The 19649-nt window shown below is 34.1% G+C and overlaps 2 protein-coding genes across 3 annotated transcripts; both read right to left on the bottom strand.

Moving 5' to 3' along the window:
- Positions 1 to 82: 82 nt before the first annotated feature.
- LOC113114130 (magnesium transporter NIPA2-like) lies at positions 83 to 3726 on the bottom strand. Its single transcript, XM_026280898.1, has 6 exons — positions 3643 to 3726; positions 3047 to 3182; positions 2838 to 2894; positions 2563 to 2653; positions 1524 to 1684; positions 83 to 1431 (listed from the first exon to the last, which is right to left on the bottom strand). The coding sequence occupies exons 2-6, from the start codon at positions 3180 to 3182 to the stop codon at positions 776 to 778; spliced, it is 1101 nt and encodes a 366-aa protein (XP_026136683.1). The 5' UTR covers positions 3643 to 3726; the 3' UTR covers positions 83 to 775.
- A 916-nt stretch (positions 3727 to 4642) lies between these two features.
- On the bottom strand, positions 4643 to 18864 carry LOC113114126 (tyrosine-protein kinase BTK-like). 2 transcript variants are annotated; one of them, XM_026280893.1, is made up of 19 exons: positions 18737 to 18842; positions 16130 to 16244; positions 14893 to 15051; positions 14338 to 14442; positions 12367 to 12448; positions 12054 to 12182; positions 8154 to 8218; positions 7873 to 8063; positions 7581 to 7643; positions 7409 to 7463; positions 7154 to 7236; positions 6783 to 6910; positions 6631 to 6705; positions 6246 to 6417; positions 5644 to 5860; positions 5494 to 5558; positions 5290 to 5408; positions 5050 to 5207; positions 4643 to 4929 (listed from the first exon to the last, which is right to left on the bottom strand). In XM_026280893.1, the coding sequence occupies exons 3-19, from the start codon at positions 15031 to 15033 to the stop codon at positions 4861 to 4863; spliced, it is 1917 nt and encodes a 638-aa protein (XP_026136678.1). In that variant the 5' UTR covers positions 15034 to 15051; positions 16130 to 16244; positions 18737 to 18842; the 3' UTR covers positions 4643 to 4860. The 2 variants fall into 2 exon arrangements, with proteins under 2 accessions (XP_026136678.1, XP_026136676.1); XM_026280891.1 differs by lacking the exon at positions 16130 to 16244 and having other exon boundaries at positions 18737 to 18864.
- Between the last annotated feature and the right edge of the window lie 785 nt (positions 18865 to 19649).

Below are 19649 nucleotides of genomic sequence, written 5' to 3'. Positions count from 1 at the left end.
AAAAGAAAAAAAAAGAAAGGTTGTCTTAATATGATGATGTGTGTTCCCTAACACTAGTACAGGACATTTACACCACTGTCGAAACGTTTGGGGTATGCATTTAATTGATCAAAAGTGACAAAAGATTTAGGTTTCCAATAAATGCTGTTCCTTTGATCATTAATTTATTAAAGAATCCTGAAAAATATAACACTGTTTGCACAAAAGTATCAGCATATTAAAATTATTAACACTGGAAACTGGAGAAATGGCTGTTGTAAATCACCTCTGCCATCACAGGAATAAATTGCATTTAAAATATATTAAAATAAAATACAGTTCTTTTACATTGTAATAATATTTCACAATATTACAAGTTTGACATTATTTTTGATCAGATATAAAGACAGATTTGGACAGTATAAAATAATTTAAAAAAGGATGAGGCATTAAACAGTTGCTTGATATGAATATAATTCTATTTATATCCTAAACAAGGCTGGTTTGACCATAGAATAAATAATGTAACATTTAATAAGTTGTTGTACAGCAGATTTTTTAACACTTGCTACTTCAGGATTTTTCTATTTAAAACTAATGACTAGGCACACCATCTTGCACAAATTGCAAGATGGAAACAGAAATATTATAGAAAATATATAAGACAAGTACCTAAAGAAAAGAAAAGCAAATGAAAGTACTCTCACAGTATTAATGGTTTGCAATGCATGCCTGTAGAGTAGCGTACATCTGTGTTTTAGTAGTCACTCACATAAGCATTTTTGCTGATATTATGCTAAGTAATAAATGTACCATTGCTCTTTTTGTCTGAACTCTCAGGAAAAAAGCTCTTTGCATTTCTTTTCTTAGTCAGCTTGCTTTCATCGATCAAAGTAGTTCTCTCATCGTTTGGCAAAGCAATGTATGGTTGGTTCCACGTTCTGTTTTGAGAGCCAAGGTGCAGAAATAAAGGTAGAGAGTCCATCTTAAAGTTTATGTCCTTGAACGCATGGAGTAGAAAAATGCCAATGATGATGGTTAGAAAGCCGCTAACAGTCCCAGCAGCCCCGTCGGCAGACATCTGAAGCCACTCTTTAAACAAGATGGCTGAACAAGCCATGACGGATGTGGTGAAGAATACATAATAAATAGGTGTAACTATAGAAGTGTTGAAGATGTCAAGGGCTTTATTAAGGTAGCTTATCTGGATACTGATGCAGATCACAAGGCATATGAGAAGGGCCCAGAACAGCGGCTCTTTCAGAACGGCCTTTCCAGCGAACAGCTCTTTGATCCCAATGCCAAGGCCTTTCACACAGGACACAGACAACGAACCAATCACAGAGCAGATGAGGATGTATACCAGCACATTTTTCTGACCATAGCGTGGTGCGACAAAGAAGATCAGGGCCAGGCTGCTGACGACAATGCAGACGGCAAAAGCAATGAATCCTGTGATACATGCAAGAGAGACGACTATAAAAAAAAAGCAGCCCAGAGATCACAGTATGTCTAGTGTGTATATAAATTAGGTAGAAGAATACCTGGGTCTTTGAGTTTCTCTGCCATTGCAGTCAAAGAGGCAACTTCTTCCTCTTTCGGAGCATGGAGCACCATAACAGTGGAACCGAAGATGCACAGCAAACAGCCAACTTTGCCGTGGATATTCAGCCGCTCACTCAGGAAGTATGATGAAAGCACAGCACTAATGACAAAGAATTTATTTATTTGATCAAAAGTGACAGTAAAGACATTTATAACATAAGATTACAAAATATTGCTGTTTCTCATAAATCCTGTCATTTTTAACTTTATTTAAATCCTGAATATGACATTTTCCACAAAAATATTGCACTTCAACAATGATAATAGGACATATTTCTTGAGAACCAAATCAATGTATTTGAATGATTCTAAAGGATCATGCAACATTGATACTGGAGTAATGGCTGTAGAATATTAAGCTTTACATCAAAGAAATAAATTATATTAAAAAAAGAAAAAAAAAGAAAACATTATTCATTTTGAATTGTTATAATATTTATGACCCTTGTCGACAAAACCAGTCATAAGTGGCACAAGTATAATTGTAACAATAGCCAACAATACACTGTATAGGTCAAAATTAAAGATTTTTCTTTTATGCCAAAGATCATTAGGATATTAAGTAAGGATCATGTTCCATGAAGACATTTTGTAAATTTCCTACCATAAAAAGTACATCAAAACTTATTTTTAAGTAATATGCATTGCTAAAAGATTTATTTGGACAACATTAAAGGCAGTCCTCTCTCTCTCTCTCTCTCTCTCTCTCTCTCTCTCTCTCTCTCTCTCTCTCTCTCTATATATATATATATATATATATATATATACTTTTTTTTGCGCCCTCAGATTGCAGAATTTCAAATAGTTGTAAATCGGCCAAGTTTTTTTCTATCCTAACAAACCATACATCATTATAAATCTCAGTTTAAAAAAAACTGGCCCTGATTTTTTGATTCATGGTCACATTTAAAAATTTTACTGTATTTTTGTTCAAATAGGAAACACCAAACATTTAAGTGTTGTTGTGAGTAAATTTACCTGACCAAAACGCTCAATGCTCCCAGGGGTGTTACTAATGTGGCAGGAGCAAATGCATAAGCTGCAAAATTTGCTGCTTCACCTATTCCCACTAAAAATAAAACACATGACAAGACAAAAGATTCCGATGAGTGTCCATACTTACATTTGTACGTGTGAATGGCAAAAACGTACTCATGTAAACATGCACATTAAATTAACGTTGATATTCTGCTTATGCCTTGTAATTCAGCCCTGCTGATGACAAATAAATACATAAAATGATAATGTCATACTTAATATAAGTCCAGACCACCACAACCATTCTTTCAGGTATGCATATCCACCTTGACCTGAATAATGAAGTGAACAGACCTCATTAGACAGCACAAGAAAAATCCAGTGGGAATGTCAAAGGCATAAAAAAGGAAAACAATGCAATTCAAATAATGCCTAATAATATATTGTGCAATGATAGGTTACTCTGCAAATTTTATTGACCCACCTGCTCTAGTAGAGCCCTTTTTGGCCAGTCGTAGGAGGCCTTTCTTTTTCAATATAAAGCTGCCACCGATGAAGATAGTCGAGCTGACAGCAAGTGCCAAACCAATGTAGAAGTCAGAGCGGTTTGCAGCATCCATCTGAACACAGAAGTTCATCAGACATTAAAGTAACAGAAGTGGTTATGTCTAAGAACCTAGTAAGTTATCTACATAGACGGCATTTTGGAGCATTGTAAGCACAGCGGAGTAAGCTTACAGTTCCCCAACATAATGTCTATGTAGGCAGCACAATGAATTACAGCCACAGACTAGAAAAGGAAGCAAGTCAGATCATGTGATTCACGCCTGCTTTTCACATCGCCAGTTCATCAAAACAATAAAACATTATATTTTACTGTATACTGTTTGTCTATCTGCCCTATGCATTTATGACTACAGAAAATGGACAATCACAGCATTTCCAAACAAGGAAAACTACTTTTTTAGCATTTTGTGCTAGCAGGCAGTGAAGTTTCATGTTTCGGCAGTTATTTATATGAACATTTAAGAATACACTTGAAACACTGTAGAAATACGAATAAGTGTTAAACTGACTAACCTCGCATGCGAATCGTCCATCGGTGGCGTTCTAGTCTCGTGCGAATAAACTTCCTGTTGAAGTGACTCGAACGCGGGTTGCCAGATACTCTTGATTAACTTCACAAATAGTTGAACATTTTGTGGGTATTTATCTGAACGGAATTTGGCGAGATGTATACACCGTGACATTTTTGTCAGATGTCTTCTTTCGAACCCCCCGATTAATATCAAGTGTTTCATCAATTGTTCCACTGTCATAAATCTGCAGTTGGTATTTTGATGATAAAATATAAATAAATGTATTTGTGAAACATGGAAATATGTCAAGGTTAGTTTAGACCAGGACAGGAGACCATTTTAGACTTTTTTTTTTTTTTTTTTTTGTTGTTAATTATTAATCCAAATTATGTTTTTTTAAAGCATAACCGGCACTTAAAAGAACTGTCACTGTTCATTAAACAAGTGTTTATTGACATTAATGGTGACAAATGCATGTCATTTCAAACAGCATTAAAAGAGTGTTACAAAAATCAGTGGAGGCAGAGGAATGTTGGAAACTGTTCTCATTTTATTCAATAAACAGCCAGATGATAAAGACAAAGTGTAGTCTTTAATTAAATAGCCATCAGATTTCAACCACAGAAGAGAATGTGAAAAAAAAGTATTTACACATCAAGACTGGAAAATATATTCTAGATCGTACTTTCTTTTACTAAAGTTTACTTATTTATATACATTTTTTTTGTATACAAATACACAGCCAAATCAATAAAAAATCAATACACAGTCATTATTTATATGTACTTATACATTACAGTCATGAATTTTTATTTGTACTGTTGTTGCTGCTGGTTATTATATATATATATATATATATATATATATATATATATATATATATATATATATATATATATATATATATATATATATATATATATATATATATATATATATATATTAAAGAGTAGCTTTTGATTTAGATATGAAACTTCATAACGTGCCAAAGCTTTGAGGACAATGCAAGGAAAGACCGTTACGTGAGAAATCACATTCCAGTCTACTTTTTAGAAGTGTCTAACTCTGAATTCACATTATTGGGTTCCTTAGATTAAAGAAATTATGGAGGTTATTCAAGACTGACAAAAATAATGATTTTTGATATTCCATAGACAAGATTGCATATGAGGGACTGTATCCTTAACGTCCAAGGGTGCTCATAGTTACGTGTATTTTATTACATATTGAAAAGCAAATCCTTAATGATCGTGACAAGATCGCTGAATGTGGGCCGCTCATCTGGTCTCTACAAAAAGAGAGAGAGAGAGAGATTTACTTGAATTACTTGACTTTTGTCATGTTTAAATTGCATGATCTGTAAACTGTTTTGATTCACAAAATGTTTTCACTTAGTATAAACGTGTACCTCATGCCAACAAATGTTCATAATGGAATAAACTTTGTCATTGGCCAACTGTGGGCGATAAAGCCGATGACCTGCTGTAATTTTCTCGACTATCTCTGTGTTGTTCCACCGATCGTATGGCATTCTCCCCAAAGTGTACACCTCCCACATTAAAACACCTGTCAGAAAATTAATACAAGAGAAAATTAAACCATGATTTTTTTTAACCATTATTCTGCTGGAAATGAAGTGGTTTCGCACCAAATGCCCAGATATCTGACTTGCTGCTGAACTTGCAGTAAAGGAGGACTTCAGGAGGCGACCAGCGCACTGGAAACTTTGAACCTGCTGAGCTGGTGTATTCATCATCCAGAACATATCTGTAAAAAAAGCAGTAATTTTTATATAGAAAGTCAGTATGGAGAATTTCACTAAAATTGTGTCCTGTTCCATGCATAAAATTACCTGGACAATCCAAAATCAGTCACTTTAATGGTTCCATTTGAGTCTACTAAACAGTTCCTGGCAGCCTATGAGAAGAAAAAATCATTTTAGACATTTTAATGGTAAAATGGGTCATCCAGGTGAAAAGGAACATTATTGTGTCACACAAACCAGGTCTCTGTGGATGTACTGATTGTTCTCTAAGTAGGACATGCCCTCGCTGACATCTTTACACATCTCAAGGAGCAAAATACTTGAGGGGTGCTGCAGAACATCCTGTAAGTAATTCAGCAGACATCCATTGGCAAGATATTCTGTGACTATGTAGATGGGTCGCTGTTTTGTGCAGACGCCATAGAGCTGGACCAGGTTTTCGTGACACAGTTTCCTAGAGTTATACAGCACAAAATGATAAGATTATATACATAAACATGGTTAAAACAGATAAAAAATACTGTAAAACAGACTAGTTTTATGAAATATCACTACAATTTCACTTTTTATTGTTTTAATGTCATTTAAAATAAAATGTATTCCTGTGGTGTCAAGGCATTACTACAGTCTTCAGTGTCACACGATCCTGCAGAAGTCTTTCTAATATGAATCATTGTAATAATGTGGAGCCCAAGAAACATTTCTTCACATTATCAGTCTTGAAAACAATTGTGCCACTCAATTTTGTGGAAACCATTTTTATCAGGATATTTTGGTGAATATAAAGTTGAAAAAGATCAGCAAAACATTTTTGTTGTTTAACAACAGTGTAAACTTACATCATGACCTTGGCTTCCTCAATGAAGTCATCCTCTGACATTGAGCCCTCTTTGACCATTTTGATTGCCACGTCATGACGGCCTTGCCATTTTCCATACTTTACCACTCCAAATTGACCGTTGCCAAGTTCTCTGATAAATGTAAGCTGACGGGGATCAATCTCCCAACCTCCTGATGATGAAAAGTAGGAGAAGAGTTTTAATCAAACCCATAGTGAGAACCGTCAGAACCATACAGCCAAGAATTTACATGTTTACAATTATGCATTTGGCAGATGTGTTTATCACAAAACAACTTACATTGCATTCAAGCTATGTATTTTATCAGTTAATGCATTCCCAAGGAATCAATCCCAGTGCAATGCTCTAACAAATATTAACTTACCATAACCCAGACCAGCAGTGCAGGGAGCACTCTGAGCTCGATTTGACACAATGTATTTTAGTCTGCTTACCAGACCTGAAACAGACATATTTGCATTGATTAAATACTTTAACACCGACCATTTGTCATTGTGTAGTTAAAGTTAGATTTACCTGCTGCATTATGCTGGTGGTAATTAACAAGTTCTGGGATAGTGCTGAAGTTGTGCTTCTCTGCTAAATAGAACTGGCCTTCTGCGGTGACGCATATGTTGTAGTGTCTGCAGCTGCCAACATTCTCTCTGGAGAGAAACAAGAAATACAGTTCTCACAGTTACTTGGGAATCAAGTCAAATTCTTAATTTGTCTTACAGAAAATCTTGAGAGATGAACCGCACAGTCCCGTGACAATTTACACAGTGGGAAACCTGACCTATGATAGGAGTTTTGCATTGAGATTTACATCTCTCTTTCATAGGGGCAGTTTTCCACTTTCATTTTGATAAGTTAACTGTGAAACAAATGTGCAGCTTAATCGAACTTACCCGCCAGCCTTGGTGAATACAGAGACAGTGTATTTTCCAGTAAATTTGCCAGAGTCTCTCACCAAAAAACCACCATCTTTATTCTGTTTTTTTTTTAAAGACAACATTTCAGAATATAAATTAAACAAATACATAGAGTGAATTCAGCTCAGCAGTGCCACCTTATAGAGTTTAATTACAGATTTGTTGTTTCTGAGAATAATAAATCAACCCATTTTTTATTTATTTATTTTTTGCCACCACAGCTCTACTTACTTCTGTTTTGAGCAAATTCTCTGCTTGGCTACGGTTGATGTTCTTGCAGTACCAACTAGGAGACAGAAAATCTGTTCAAATGTGGCTGGACCGAGTTCATAAGGTTTAAAATCACCTTTTCAAACTAGCATTGATGGACAGAAATTGTCTATGTTCTTGAATGTTTACTTACTCATATTTCTCCAATCCATTTAAGGCCTGGGCGATGTAGTTACTTGGGATGTATCCTTCATTTCTGTAAACAGTGGAGAAGATCAGTTAAGTTTTTCATATCTGAAAAAACACAGCCCTGATTGCACAGCTAGTTCCACCTGACTACCACAGCCTGTAAAAAATTTCCCAGATATGTAAATAATTTGACAGGTGTTTTTTTATCAAATTCATTCTCCACTAGCAGATTCATACTATATATCTGTTCTTTTGATCAATGATTACTAGTCATAAACTTAATCATCGTCTCTTACCCATATGTATCTCTAGCTTTAAACCAATTGGGATCATTGATTTCTAAGAGTGTGTACTCCTCATCCTTTCTCAGCTCTAAGTCCTGGGGAGTCATAGGTAAATATTCATATTCAGCTACAACAGTCATGCCCACACTGAAGCCTGGGGTGGACACGGGGGGCTGGGGGGGCAGAGGCCTGGGCGGCTTTTCCTAAGGAAGTAGCATAGATCAGCTCTCAAGTGTAAATCTGAAGATATGTGTTGAATACATTGTCAGTCACTGGATAAATGGGTAACAGACCTCCTCTGGTGTTGGTGGGAGAGGCTTCCTGGAATCACGATTCTTCGAACCCCTTTTGAGAAACCCTTTGAAGAAGTGTAAAAGATATATTGACATGCATTGAAGAAATACAGATGATTAATATTGCACCATACTTAAAAGGACAGTTCACCCAAAAATAAAAATGATGTCATCATTTACTCACCCTCATTGAAGACTGCTGGTAATCAAACAGTAGGTGGTTGTCATTTGACTTTCCACAGTATTATTATATATTTTTTTCCCCATAGTATTTTGATTACCAGTAATTTACAAAATATCTTCTTTTAGGTTCAACATAAGAAAGCAACTCATACAGGTTTGGAACGACATAAAGGTGAGTAAATGAAGAATTTTCATTTCTGGGCGAACTATGCCTTTACATGAAATGATGAAGCAAAGGTGAATTGTTGAATATGGATGGAAATCATAAAGAATCATTAATGCTGTCCCATTAATGATTCTTTCAGCATGTTTAGAAAATAAATAAATGGAAGAAAGACAATTCCATTGCAAATTTATGATAATAATTTAAATTTAGACAATTTAAAAAGTGCATTTACACAGACTTTCTTAAAGGGGTCATGAACTGCGGTCATAAAAACTGTTTTTTTTATTTAGTTTTTTTACTGTTCTCTGAGGTCCACTTGTTATGTTATGAATATTTTTGCATTAAAAAACATAAACCTTTTTGTAACCCCCCTCATCAAAAATCAGTTTGAATCGTGGCAGATTGTAGACTTAGAAGTATATGGCCACTGCTATGATTGGCTATGATTCCATTCATAGAAGGAAGCTGCAGAAATTTAGGTTTAAAATGCATAAATACCACTGATCTATATTATAGATCAGTGATGAATACTCATATTTAATTATCTACTTAGCAGACAGAGCAGTAGTGACCTTGTAATAAAAACTATATATGCGACATTATCCAATATACTCAGCACAGCATCGTCTTTTAATTTCAGTCTTTTTGAAAATCCTGCAACCAATTGTGCATTACAAATAAAGTTTGTCCACTCTTTCCTAATAATGGCATCAGAAGGAAGGCAATGCAATTTTCCACAATTTGGCACTGCAGAGCATCTTGTTGTCTTCGGAGCGTCTTTATCATTTGGTTTCTGTGTAGATCTGCATTCGCTTCAGCGATGTAGAAGCGTGAGTTGATCTTCTTTTGTGGAGGCAGTGTTAATCCACACTATTCTGTCGTATAGTGGTACATTCCACAAGCTGCTGTTTTTTGCAGACCGGCTTCAATATAAGCCGTTTTTACACTCACAAGTTTTGAGTTCTGAAACTTACTGGGTGTTTTTATAGCACAATGACCTCTTTCATGTCCAAATGTTTCTAAGTTCATGACACATTTAAAAGGCATAAATGCAGCCCAATAACTGGCCTTAAAAGGATATTTCATCCAAAAATAAGAAATCTGTCATACTCATTCAAAACCTCTATGACCTTATTTCTTCAGAAGAGCACACACAGACACACACACATTTGTTTCTGTGAATTATGGGGACTTTCCATAGACTTCTATTACTTTTATACTGGCCAAATGATATTTTCTATAACCCAACCCTAAACCTACCCCTTACAGAAAACCTGTTTGAATTGTTACACTTTCAGATAAGCATCATTTTACACACACATACACAAGAAAGAAAGAAAAACAAAAACACAACACAAAACCCAAGTCATACAGCTTTGTAATGACATGAGGGTGAGTAAATCAAGTTTTTTTTTTTTTTTTTTTTTTTTTTTTTGAAAAGACACTTTAAGTACATATTAAACAACAACAGGCCTACTAAAAAAGCAAAAACGTGGTAACATACTTTTTACATATACCTAAACACATAAAGTGCATCTTTAGCTGCATTTTACATATCGGTGTAGTCATAACTTACTGTAATATGAGGTGCATCTTTAAGAATTTATGCAGCTCAAATAATAAATTACAGTAAATTACTCTATGTACCCATTACAGGTACCAACTGTAACATTAATCAGTAAATTACTGTCCTCCGACACTGCTCGAGTGCATTACGCCACATTATATTGTGAAGTGTACACATATTCAGGCAGAAACCAAGGATTTATGCAATATGCATTAACACACACATACACACGCGCTGACTGCCTTATCCTAAAAGTGAAGGTGTTGCCTCTTTAAGGCAGCCTGGTTGTCAAGTCATTTGTTTACTTTTTTAGCGTGCATTGTTAGTCAACCAGTTTTGACGTTTTCACGTTTTAAGCCTTAAAATGGAACCTTACACAAGGAGTAAGTAAACTGTTCAAATATAAGCGTGGTTTCTAGAATACTTTATGTGAAGTTAAATCATTATTATTTGTTCTTGGAGTTCCTTTGTTTCCAGAATGCTATATGGTTAGCTGAGATTTGAGCCTCTCCTCAAAACACATTGCATTGAAGAGAAGCTGGATTTTGCTGCAGCACTCTCTCCGTTTTTTGGTTGCTTTTATTTTTTTTAATATTGAGTACCAGGAGTCAGCCAGTGTCACACTTGAGCTTATTCAAAGGTAAGTGTTAAAAATCATTATGTCCAATCATGGTTTTATTTAAGGAATATCTCTTTTGCCAATATGTATTTGTTGTTGTACTTGGTTCTCATAATACAGTTTTTTTTTCTTTTTTTTTCTTTTTTCAGCCGCAAAACTGGGTCTACAGTTAAAAGAAAGGTTCAAAATGGGAATCCACATGTCCATACATTTTTGCAGAGCCTTACCGAATTTGAATAGAAAACATCTAATTAAGTAAGCAAAAGCAGTATTTCTTAAGACGTTCATTATAAAGACATAAACTGGTAATTAAATTTTTGTTGAATTATTACAGGTTTGGAACAACATGTGGGTCAATGGTGACTGAGTATTATATTTTGTCACTACATATTGTGTGTGTGTGTGTGTGTAATATTGTAAAGGAAGAAAACATTGTAAATATTGATTTCATTAATTTGCTTTTATTGAAAATATGCTTGATTAATTAAGTTACTAAAATACACTAGTGTTGTTGTTTATTTATTTTACTTCTGTTATTATATTGTTAAGGAAATAAGAATACTTGTATTTTGTTTATAAGTTTTACTGATGTTGTAAGATGTTATTTAGCCAATTCTATAGATAATGTGGTTGTTTTTATGTTTTTTTTTTTTTCATTTTAGTATATGTTCTGATTTGTTTAATTTTGTGATATATTTCATGTCACGTATTTGTTTTTCCCAAATTAATAAAATTTATTGTATGAAAATTTTATATGCATTCTCTTTAAAAAATAAAATAAAAAATATTGTCATTCTGGTGTTACACAAATATTATATACAGTAAATTTATATGCAGTATTATACTGAGTGGTTTCGTGTAATTACAGTAAATAACTGCCAACACTCCTGCCAGTTATTCACTGTAATTCTTTATTTACAGTATATAATCACCATAATGGTTCAGTTACAGTAAAATACTAGCAACACTGTTGTCAGTTAGTTACTGTTAAAGAGTCATTACAGCAACTTTACTGTAAAAAAACCTGGTAAGGTCTAACAGTGTATGCAAATTGTAGTGTCATTTTGTTGGAGTCGCTAAAAAGAAGCGACACATAAGTGTCATTTTGGCTCACTAGACGCATGCATTTGGAAATTAGACTGGATTGGCTGTAAGTTTTTGATTCACTAAGAATAGCCAGCTTGTAAGAGTTATTCATTTTGAATCAGAATACAGTGGTCATGCTGAGAAGTTTTGCATTGTATTGTATATTAAGTATTGCGGGAAATTATATGTTAGTACGACATTTAAGAAAAATCAAGCCATGAGAATGGAAATGAATGAAACCTAATTTAATTTCAACACTTATGTATAACTTTAACAGACCTCCATTTTTGGTGTCCAGCACCCTGCAGCCCATTGCCTGCTTCATCTCTTGCTGGCAACACTTCCATATGCCATCCTCCCAGAAGCACGGGTGATACTTCTGTGTGAGGTCCTTGTTGAATCGCACCACTTAAAGACAGGTACATTGGAAGTCATTTACATTGAATCAACACAGGGTTTTGCATAAGACTTGTTTGCTGTATTACAGGAAACACTCATACTTTTCTTCTTATCTTTTCTATGATGTAGCCCACATAAAGGTTGCTTGCTAATTTGAATAGAGTTTGTGATAATGACTTAAACACATACTGACCTTTTTTTAACTCATTTATCCAGTGCTTTCGAATTTGATCGGTCCTAGCAAATACATAAAGAGGACCTTCGTCATAGATTATCTGACGAGAGAGAGAGAGAGAGAGAGAGAGAGAGAGAAGAAAAAAGCATCACAATACAAAGTTATATATGACTTCGGCTGATAGATGAATCAACTGTTGCAATTTCAAAATAATCTACTATTGCCAAATGTTTCCTCTTTCTTTTGAAGTTTCATTTACTGTACAGTTTATTGAACTCAGTTTACATTTTTTAAGGTTTCCAATTATTTGTACATATAACCATCGCAAGTTATGTTTTAAAAAGATATATAAATACATATAGCTCATGATCTATGATCATGAAGAGTTAATCTCTTGAGAAACTGAAAACCACAAAATTTAGCTGTTTGACACGTTCATTTCCTGGCACCCTTTCTTTTTTACAGTTGTCTTGAGAATAGAAAATGCACTTTTTTGTGCTTAATTTGCTAAAGCTATGTACAAAGCTTGTATGCCTGAAAGTTTTACAATGTCAGCACCTGTTGAGTTTTGTTGTTCCTCTGATTTTAGACTGATTTTTAGAAGAGGAAAGGTTTCACTTCTGCTCCATTACTCTCAGCCTGTTATCATGGTTGAAAGCTTGAGCTGTGTTTCTTCTTGCACTCTGTCAGCCCAATGACACATTTCTACTAGCCTGAGTGATCATGTTAGCCTATACTTTTTTTTTTAATGACGTCGGTTTGATATCGATTCTCAAAAGCAGTGAATCTATCTTTTGAGGTAGTTACTTCTAGAAACATTTAAAAGAAGATCTGATTAATGTGAATCTTTTCATTAGTCTTCTCCACTAAATGTCACCCTCTTATTTACCTTGCGCAATGTTACAACAGAAAGCCTGTCACTCATTCAATACTAATCATGACGGAAATACTGTTGACAAGAACCAAGAACAAGCCAATATGGATGATTTGCAATGCTCAGGTAAAATCCTACTGTAATACTTATTATCTACGGACGCATTTGACATCATGCATAAAGGTGCCATTTTGTTTACACAAGTGCAGACCATGCTTGTGGTGTTTTCAGCCTCTGTCATCTCACTATGTTGATATGAATACATCTCCAGCTGCTCTGAGAGTCACTTCATTAGCATTTCACCATTTAATTTGACAAAACTAACGTCATATTACATACACAGCAGCTGCAAGTTATTCATGGCAACCCGTCAAAATAAAAGTTTAGTTTAACATGAAGAAACTATATTATTATTTAGCAGTCTTAAGACTCAATGTAACAACAATGCTACTACTATTTCTAATAATAAATATTAATACATATTTTTATATCTAAAAATATGGATATATTTTGCAGCACTTTGTTTGCCAAAAAAAAAAAAAAGTTTTTCATTTGAGTAGGAAAAGTTAAATTGTTTTATGCCTTCATCTGATTATCAGAAAAAATTAAGAAGAACATTGTATATGGCCATATTATTGTTTAAAAAAGGACCCTATACAAAAAAAAGACAAAAAGAGAAAAGGTTTAAAATACAGACCTGTGGCTCTTAATTTCTTTTTATAAATTCACCATTTGTAAACTGATGTTTACTGATAATTATTTTTTTTAAATATCAATAGCTATTATATTAAAACTATATTCACTGAATGTAGTCAACATTTTTAAGAAAAATTGATAATCGAACCAAGAGTCAAATAAAAGCGAATCAAATCGGAACAGCTAATGATGGAACTTTAATTACATTAGATACAGTGACACAGACTTCACTTAAAAATCACTTCAGCTCAACTTGAAAACTAAGACATGGTGATGTAAAATATATTAATGAGGGAAGTGGAAGCAACAAGATTACTGTAAATACTGTACACAAAGAATGCATTAAATATTTGTGTTGTGTTCCCACTGAAGTTGTGACAAGTATGATTTTTAATGTATTATTCTTTGCTGAGACTCACCTGAAATGGATAGAGTCGGTCAGGAGGTGCGCTGTCTTCTGGTAAAACCACCTCCACACATTTGATCTTTTCAATGTCCACATAACCTTTCAGGCCTTTCCTCTTCTAAAGAGTCAGAAGAAGAGGATTATGTTATTTAAAAAATAACATAAAAAGCACAAAAATACTGGAACTTGTAACAGTGATTTAAAAATAATCAAGTAATGATGTAACAGAACTAGCAACAGATCTTTTCTTCATATTGTGATGTACATATGTAAAAACGTAAGGACAGGGTTTAAGTAGATGAAATGATTACAGAAAAAAAGTCTGTCATTTTCACCAGAAGAATGAATTCTGACATTTCGATTGAAAATTAAAAGCAAAAAATAAAAAAAAAATAAACACATGGCAGACTAATTGTTTAGAATAAGATCAATTAGATGCATTTAGAAAACAGATGGAATATCCAATTCATGTTGACTTTAATAAATGCCTACATCAAAATCAAATCAGAATTATTTTCCAAACATACGGTTATGCTCATAAAATGAAAATTCAGAAATTCATAGATACCGCTTTTTCTGCGTCATAGTCGTAGTAGGATATCTTATCCTGAGTGAGTACAAACAGCCTTTCTTTGAAGTTTAAAGGTGAGGTCTTCTTTTTCTGCTGTGACCGTTTTATAAAAATCTCTTCAAGAATGATGTCCGGCATGTTGAGAACTGATGTGAACTTGGGGGAAAACAGACAAACTGTTATGTTTAATTTTGTTAGTTAAATTTGATTGATGGGTAACTCTATATTGATTATATTGGTAACTCTATATTGGTTATACTGGTATTTTAAATATGGGTTTCCTATGTTTCTAAAGAATGCTGTAGGGAACTTTTAATGCTTTTATGTCCCCGGCAGTTAAACCACTCTGTATCCCAATGTTAAAATCTCATGCTACGTTCTAGTTTTCCAACGGGACTGTTCTGGTCTTATACTGAAGGTGGATCCTGGTGGCTGTGCCCAATTAGGAATGGTTTGCATGGGTCCTCCTGTCAGTGTCAATGACATCCTTTGTTGCCAATATTTCCTCCTGTAGATCATCTGTTTCCTTTGAACACTTCTTCCTGGTCTGTTCTAAGCCATAAACCCACAACCTCTCTTCTTTTTCACTGCATATCTGCATCTCACCATGTATCTTCACTATCTACAAACCAAAACTGAACGTTCACATCCTTCTCCCCAAAAGGCCTGCGTATTAGTTTAATGCAACAGCAAGAGGTCCTATGAACACAATGTTTATTCAGCATTGATATTGTATGTTAAAATATATACAAAGAGTTTATTTGCAAAAACAGATAATTCAGTTTTTAACAATTAAAAAAAAAATCATGTTTTATTCTGTAAATTGTTTTTTAACCTAATATGCAGTTTGATTGAGATTAATTGAAATCCACAATAAAAAATGAAAATACATTTTTTTTAATTGCGTTCTCTGTTTTTGCAAATGAGCTCTTTAATACAAAACAAAACCTCACATTATTTTTGGACAAACATCTCAACATTAAACAACATCCTAATGGCCTTACTGGATGAGAAAAAATGTGATGAGGAAAAAAAGCATTTGTTAATCATTTAATGAACACGTTCACAAACATTTCATTTTGCTCTACAATCTCTAAGCTAATGCAACTTCACATATTTACATGAAGCTGTAAAGATTAGCCTACTAGGCAGTCTGCTTTTATATCTTCTTAATATACAAATACCTTTTTTGTATTTTTGCATTAAGATTTACTCTAGCATTGGCTAAATTTACCTGTATCTCAGTGTCCTTTAAAACATCATCTCAGTTAGTTCTGTTCCTCATTACTTTCAGTGCCTCCGCACTAAGCTTCTCTCATGTAATCGTTAAACGCTGAGTCGTCTGTGTTCTGTGGTAGAGAAACTTAACTGCTTATTTTAAACACCATGCAAGCATTTCCTGGTTTCTTCTTCTGCCACCAACACCGCCTTTTAACACCTTCAAAAGCTTGTCACAAAAACTTTGAGGTGAAAACTGTGGCAAATATGAACATTACTGACACTTTATGTTTGAGTTGACACTCTCTATTCTTTGACTATAACCATCCAGTCCTGTATTAAATGCACATCTGGATGATATAAGTGTGATAAGTGGTAAGTGGATTTGGTGTTGGTTTGACAGTTCAGGACTGCAGCGCACATGTAAAGCTCGACAGCTTTTTCAAAGGGCAATGACTTATAAGACTTGACACAGGGAAGTTGCATCAATGTTGCTCTGTGATACAGAGGAAGGGGAAACAGTTCGTATCGGCATCAGTAAGCAGTACGAGTCAGATAATAACTGTTAAGCTTGTCTCTGTTTCACATCAGGGTTTTTTTTTTTTTTCTCTCAGGCAGATGTCACACAAATGTAACCAATAATAGTTTGTTGATTTACTAAATACTGCCTTAATGAAGACCAGAACTTCCTATGTTACTAGGTGGCAGTGCAGGTGGGCCTTTATAGGCCAGATAGTAAAATGTTTTAGAAAAGTTGCTTATTTGACTCTTCTGTGTTCTTTGAGAGTGATATTGAGCAACAGGAACCTTCTAGAGTGACCTGTGTCTGTAAGGTTCCTGAATGATAAGTATGTGAGTATCACTCATGTTCGGAAGGAGGGAACTGGGCAAATGATAGTCTGCCACATGAGACCACAATTTATCTACACCGCTGTGGTTCCATACCAGTGAAACGTATTTTGCTTATTCATTTGGCTAATTTAAACTCAAATGCAAAAGTGCAAATATATATTGCAGTATTACATAAGCAGCGTTATGATTGGTGTTTTCAATTGTACCCTACTGAAGAGGTTTGACAAAAGAAAATCTATAATAATAATTTAAACTTTAGCAAAAAAAACAAAACAAAAAAAAAAACAAGGACAAGGCCTACTAAATGTGACAGATGATGATGATATGACGATCTCACAGTAAATGCTAATCAATGGAATTTAATTTTGCATGATATCCACCAAAATGTACTCTTTCTATTGTGTAAGGCAGAAATGCAAAGCACTTTTTTTCTGATTGTATCTTTCTTTTGCCTTACAAACGTAATGTCCACAAAGGTGTATAGGTGTATGGACATTTGTTTAAATGTTTATATGATTATACAAACACCATAAACACTGAAGAGGACAATTCCCTAAATTATTAGAATAATTATTGATAAATAGTGTCAAGATTCCTAAACTTTCCCTCTATATCTTCTAGGCTGCTTTGCTAAAACACCGGAACACTGGCTGAAAGAATGCAGCATGTGTCTCTAAAATAAAAACAACCTTATTGTACTTTTCGTGATCATTTATTTATTCACAGTCACTTTGGATAAAAGAATCTACTACATGAAGAACTATAAATAAAAAAAAAACATGGTTTAATTAGCTGTATTGTTTAGTTTTTTTTTTTTTACCTAACCAAAATAACCCAACTGCAGGTTGATTGAGATTAATAGGAATGCACAATGAAAAAACATGATTTTTATTAAAAACGGAGTTATCTGTTTTTGCAAATGAACTCTTCATATGCAAATGACGCTCATTAATAATACTATCAACCCTACAATACTGTTTTCAAAATGCTGTGGTATTGTCTGCGGATCTGTTTTTACAAAATGCATTGACATTATTGAGTAACACAGTAAAAGTAAAGTGTGAAGTAGACTAACCAGTGGAGTAGACTATTTTCATGTGCAAATAATCTCTGTAAACTCATTTCATATTAATACATATAATCTCTTATTCTATGAGGTAAACTGTTTCCCAAGACAAGCCACTTATTTCTCCCTTCTATAAGCCAGATATGTTTGCAGGATCCATCTAATTCAGTATAACTATGTTGAGTTGTATACAATGTATTAACAAGCAGATAAAGTGGAATGTCATTGTAGTAAGTCATTTTCTTATTTTAGTTATGCATTCTTATTTTTATACATATATATTTTATGTTATTATTAATATATTGTTGTGTATCCTGTGGTGTTCCTGTAAATATTACTGCAAAATATAATAAAATTGAATTAAAAATGTAGGCACGTTGATTTACTTTTATGATCATGAAGCAGCATGGCTAAACAGTAAAACTGGCCAAATAGAATTTGTACAGACTAGAGACAAGATCTTAAATGGATCAGTTAAGACATTTTAAGAGACTATCATTGGGTGTGTCTCTGTTACATTGTTAAAATCTCTATATAGCATGTTGCTATCTGTTAATTAACTGGAATTGTTTGCTTTGGCTAGTCACTTTATATCTATCAAGTAACAGCATTACTCTACGTCACAGCTAATGGCAGTTACGCAATCTTAGTGCTTGACAGAGGAACTCCAGTCTTAAGTTATTAAAGAAATCTATGAAATCTTACCTGAGCTCCGTTTTTTCCACTGTGATCTGGCACCGGGATGAAACCAGTCAGACTGAGTGCAGGCTATAAAACTGGACAGTGAATGTGATCAACAGTGGACAAGACTCCACCCAGCCACAGGACTCTTGTTACTCAGTTCCCCTTTTGCTTCCTGCTCATTTTCATACTGTCGCTCATGCAGGGCTACTGCTAATAGTTTCTTGTTAATACTCTGTTAATACTCACATACACTGCATGCAAGTGACCGGTATGCTCCTTTGATAAACTGTTTGAGAAGGCTGAATGTGGTTGATTCAAATAATTCATTCCAAAGCCTGCTTGACTCCTTTGATATGACCATTACAGATGGTTTCTCAGTTGTTATAGCACCATTTAAACCTACAAAATGATAAATAAAATGTGTATAGTTTGGATGTGATCTGTGTTGTTACCAGTAAGATCAAATAATTTACCTAGTCAAAGGGTTGATTTTTTTGAGCATTATATTCATGCTCTCACGTCAATAACTACGTTAAATATGTAAAATGATGCTGCAATTCAATCAAAATCATAAAAACCACCAGATGCTGCAATTCATACATGGTGTGGGTGACAAAAATGAACCCACTGACCCACTATGAAAACGAGTCATGTGCCTCCAAAACACATGGTGGCGCTATGACAATGTACTCACGAACTATAGCAATGACTTTTATTTGTAAAAAAATGTTACCTTTTGTATATGTCATGGGGAATTCATATTTGTTATGTTTATGACTTTGTTAAACTCTTTTTTTTAAGTCATTGGGCTATTTATAGAAATGTTATGATTACATGTTTTGTACTGTATGAATTTGTATGACAATTAACATGCGGTTTCCAACACAATACATAATTTATTGTAATTTGACATTTACTTGTACAAAAAAAAAAT

Source organism: Carassius auratus, chromosome 14 (genome assembly GCF_003368295.1).
Source record: "Carassius auratus strain Wakin chromosome 14, ASM336829v1, whole genome shotgun sequence".
Taxonomy (NCBI): domain Eukaryota; kingdom Metazoa; phylum Chordata; class Actinopteri; order Cypriniformes; family Cyprinidae; genus Carassius; species Carassius auratus.
Note: the sequence above shows the minus strand (reverse complement) of the source record. Positions and strands in the feature narration are given on the sequence as shown.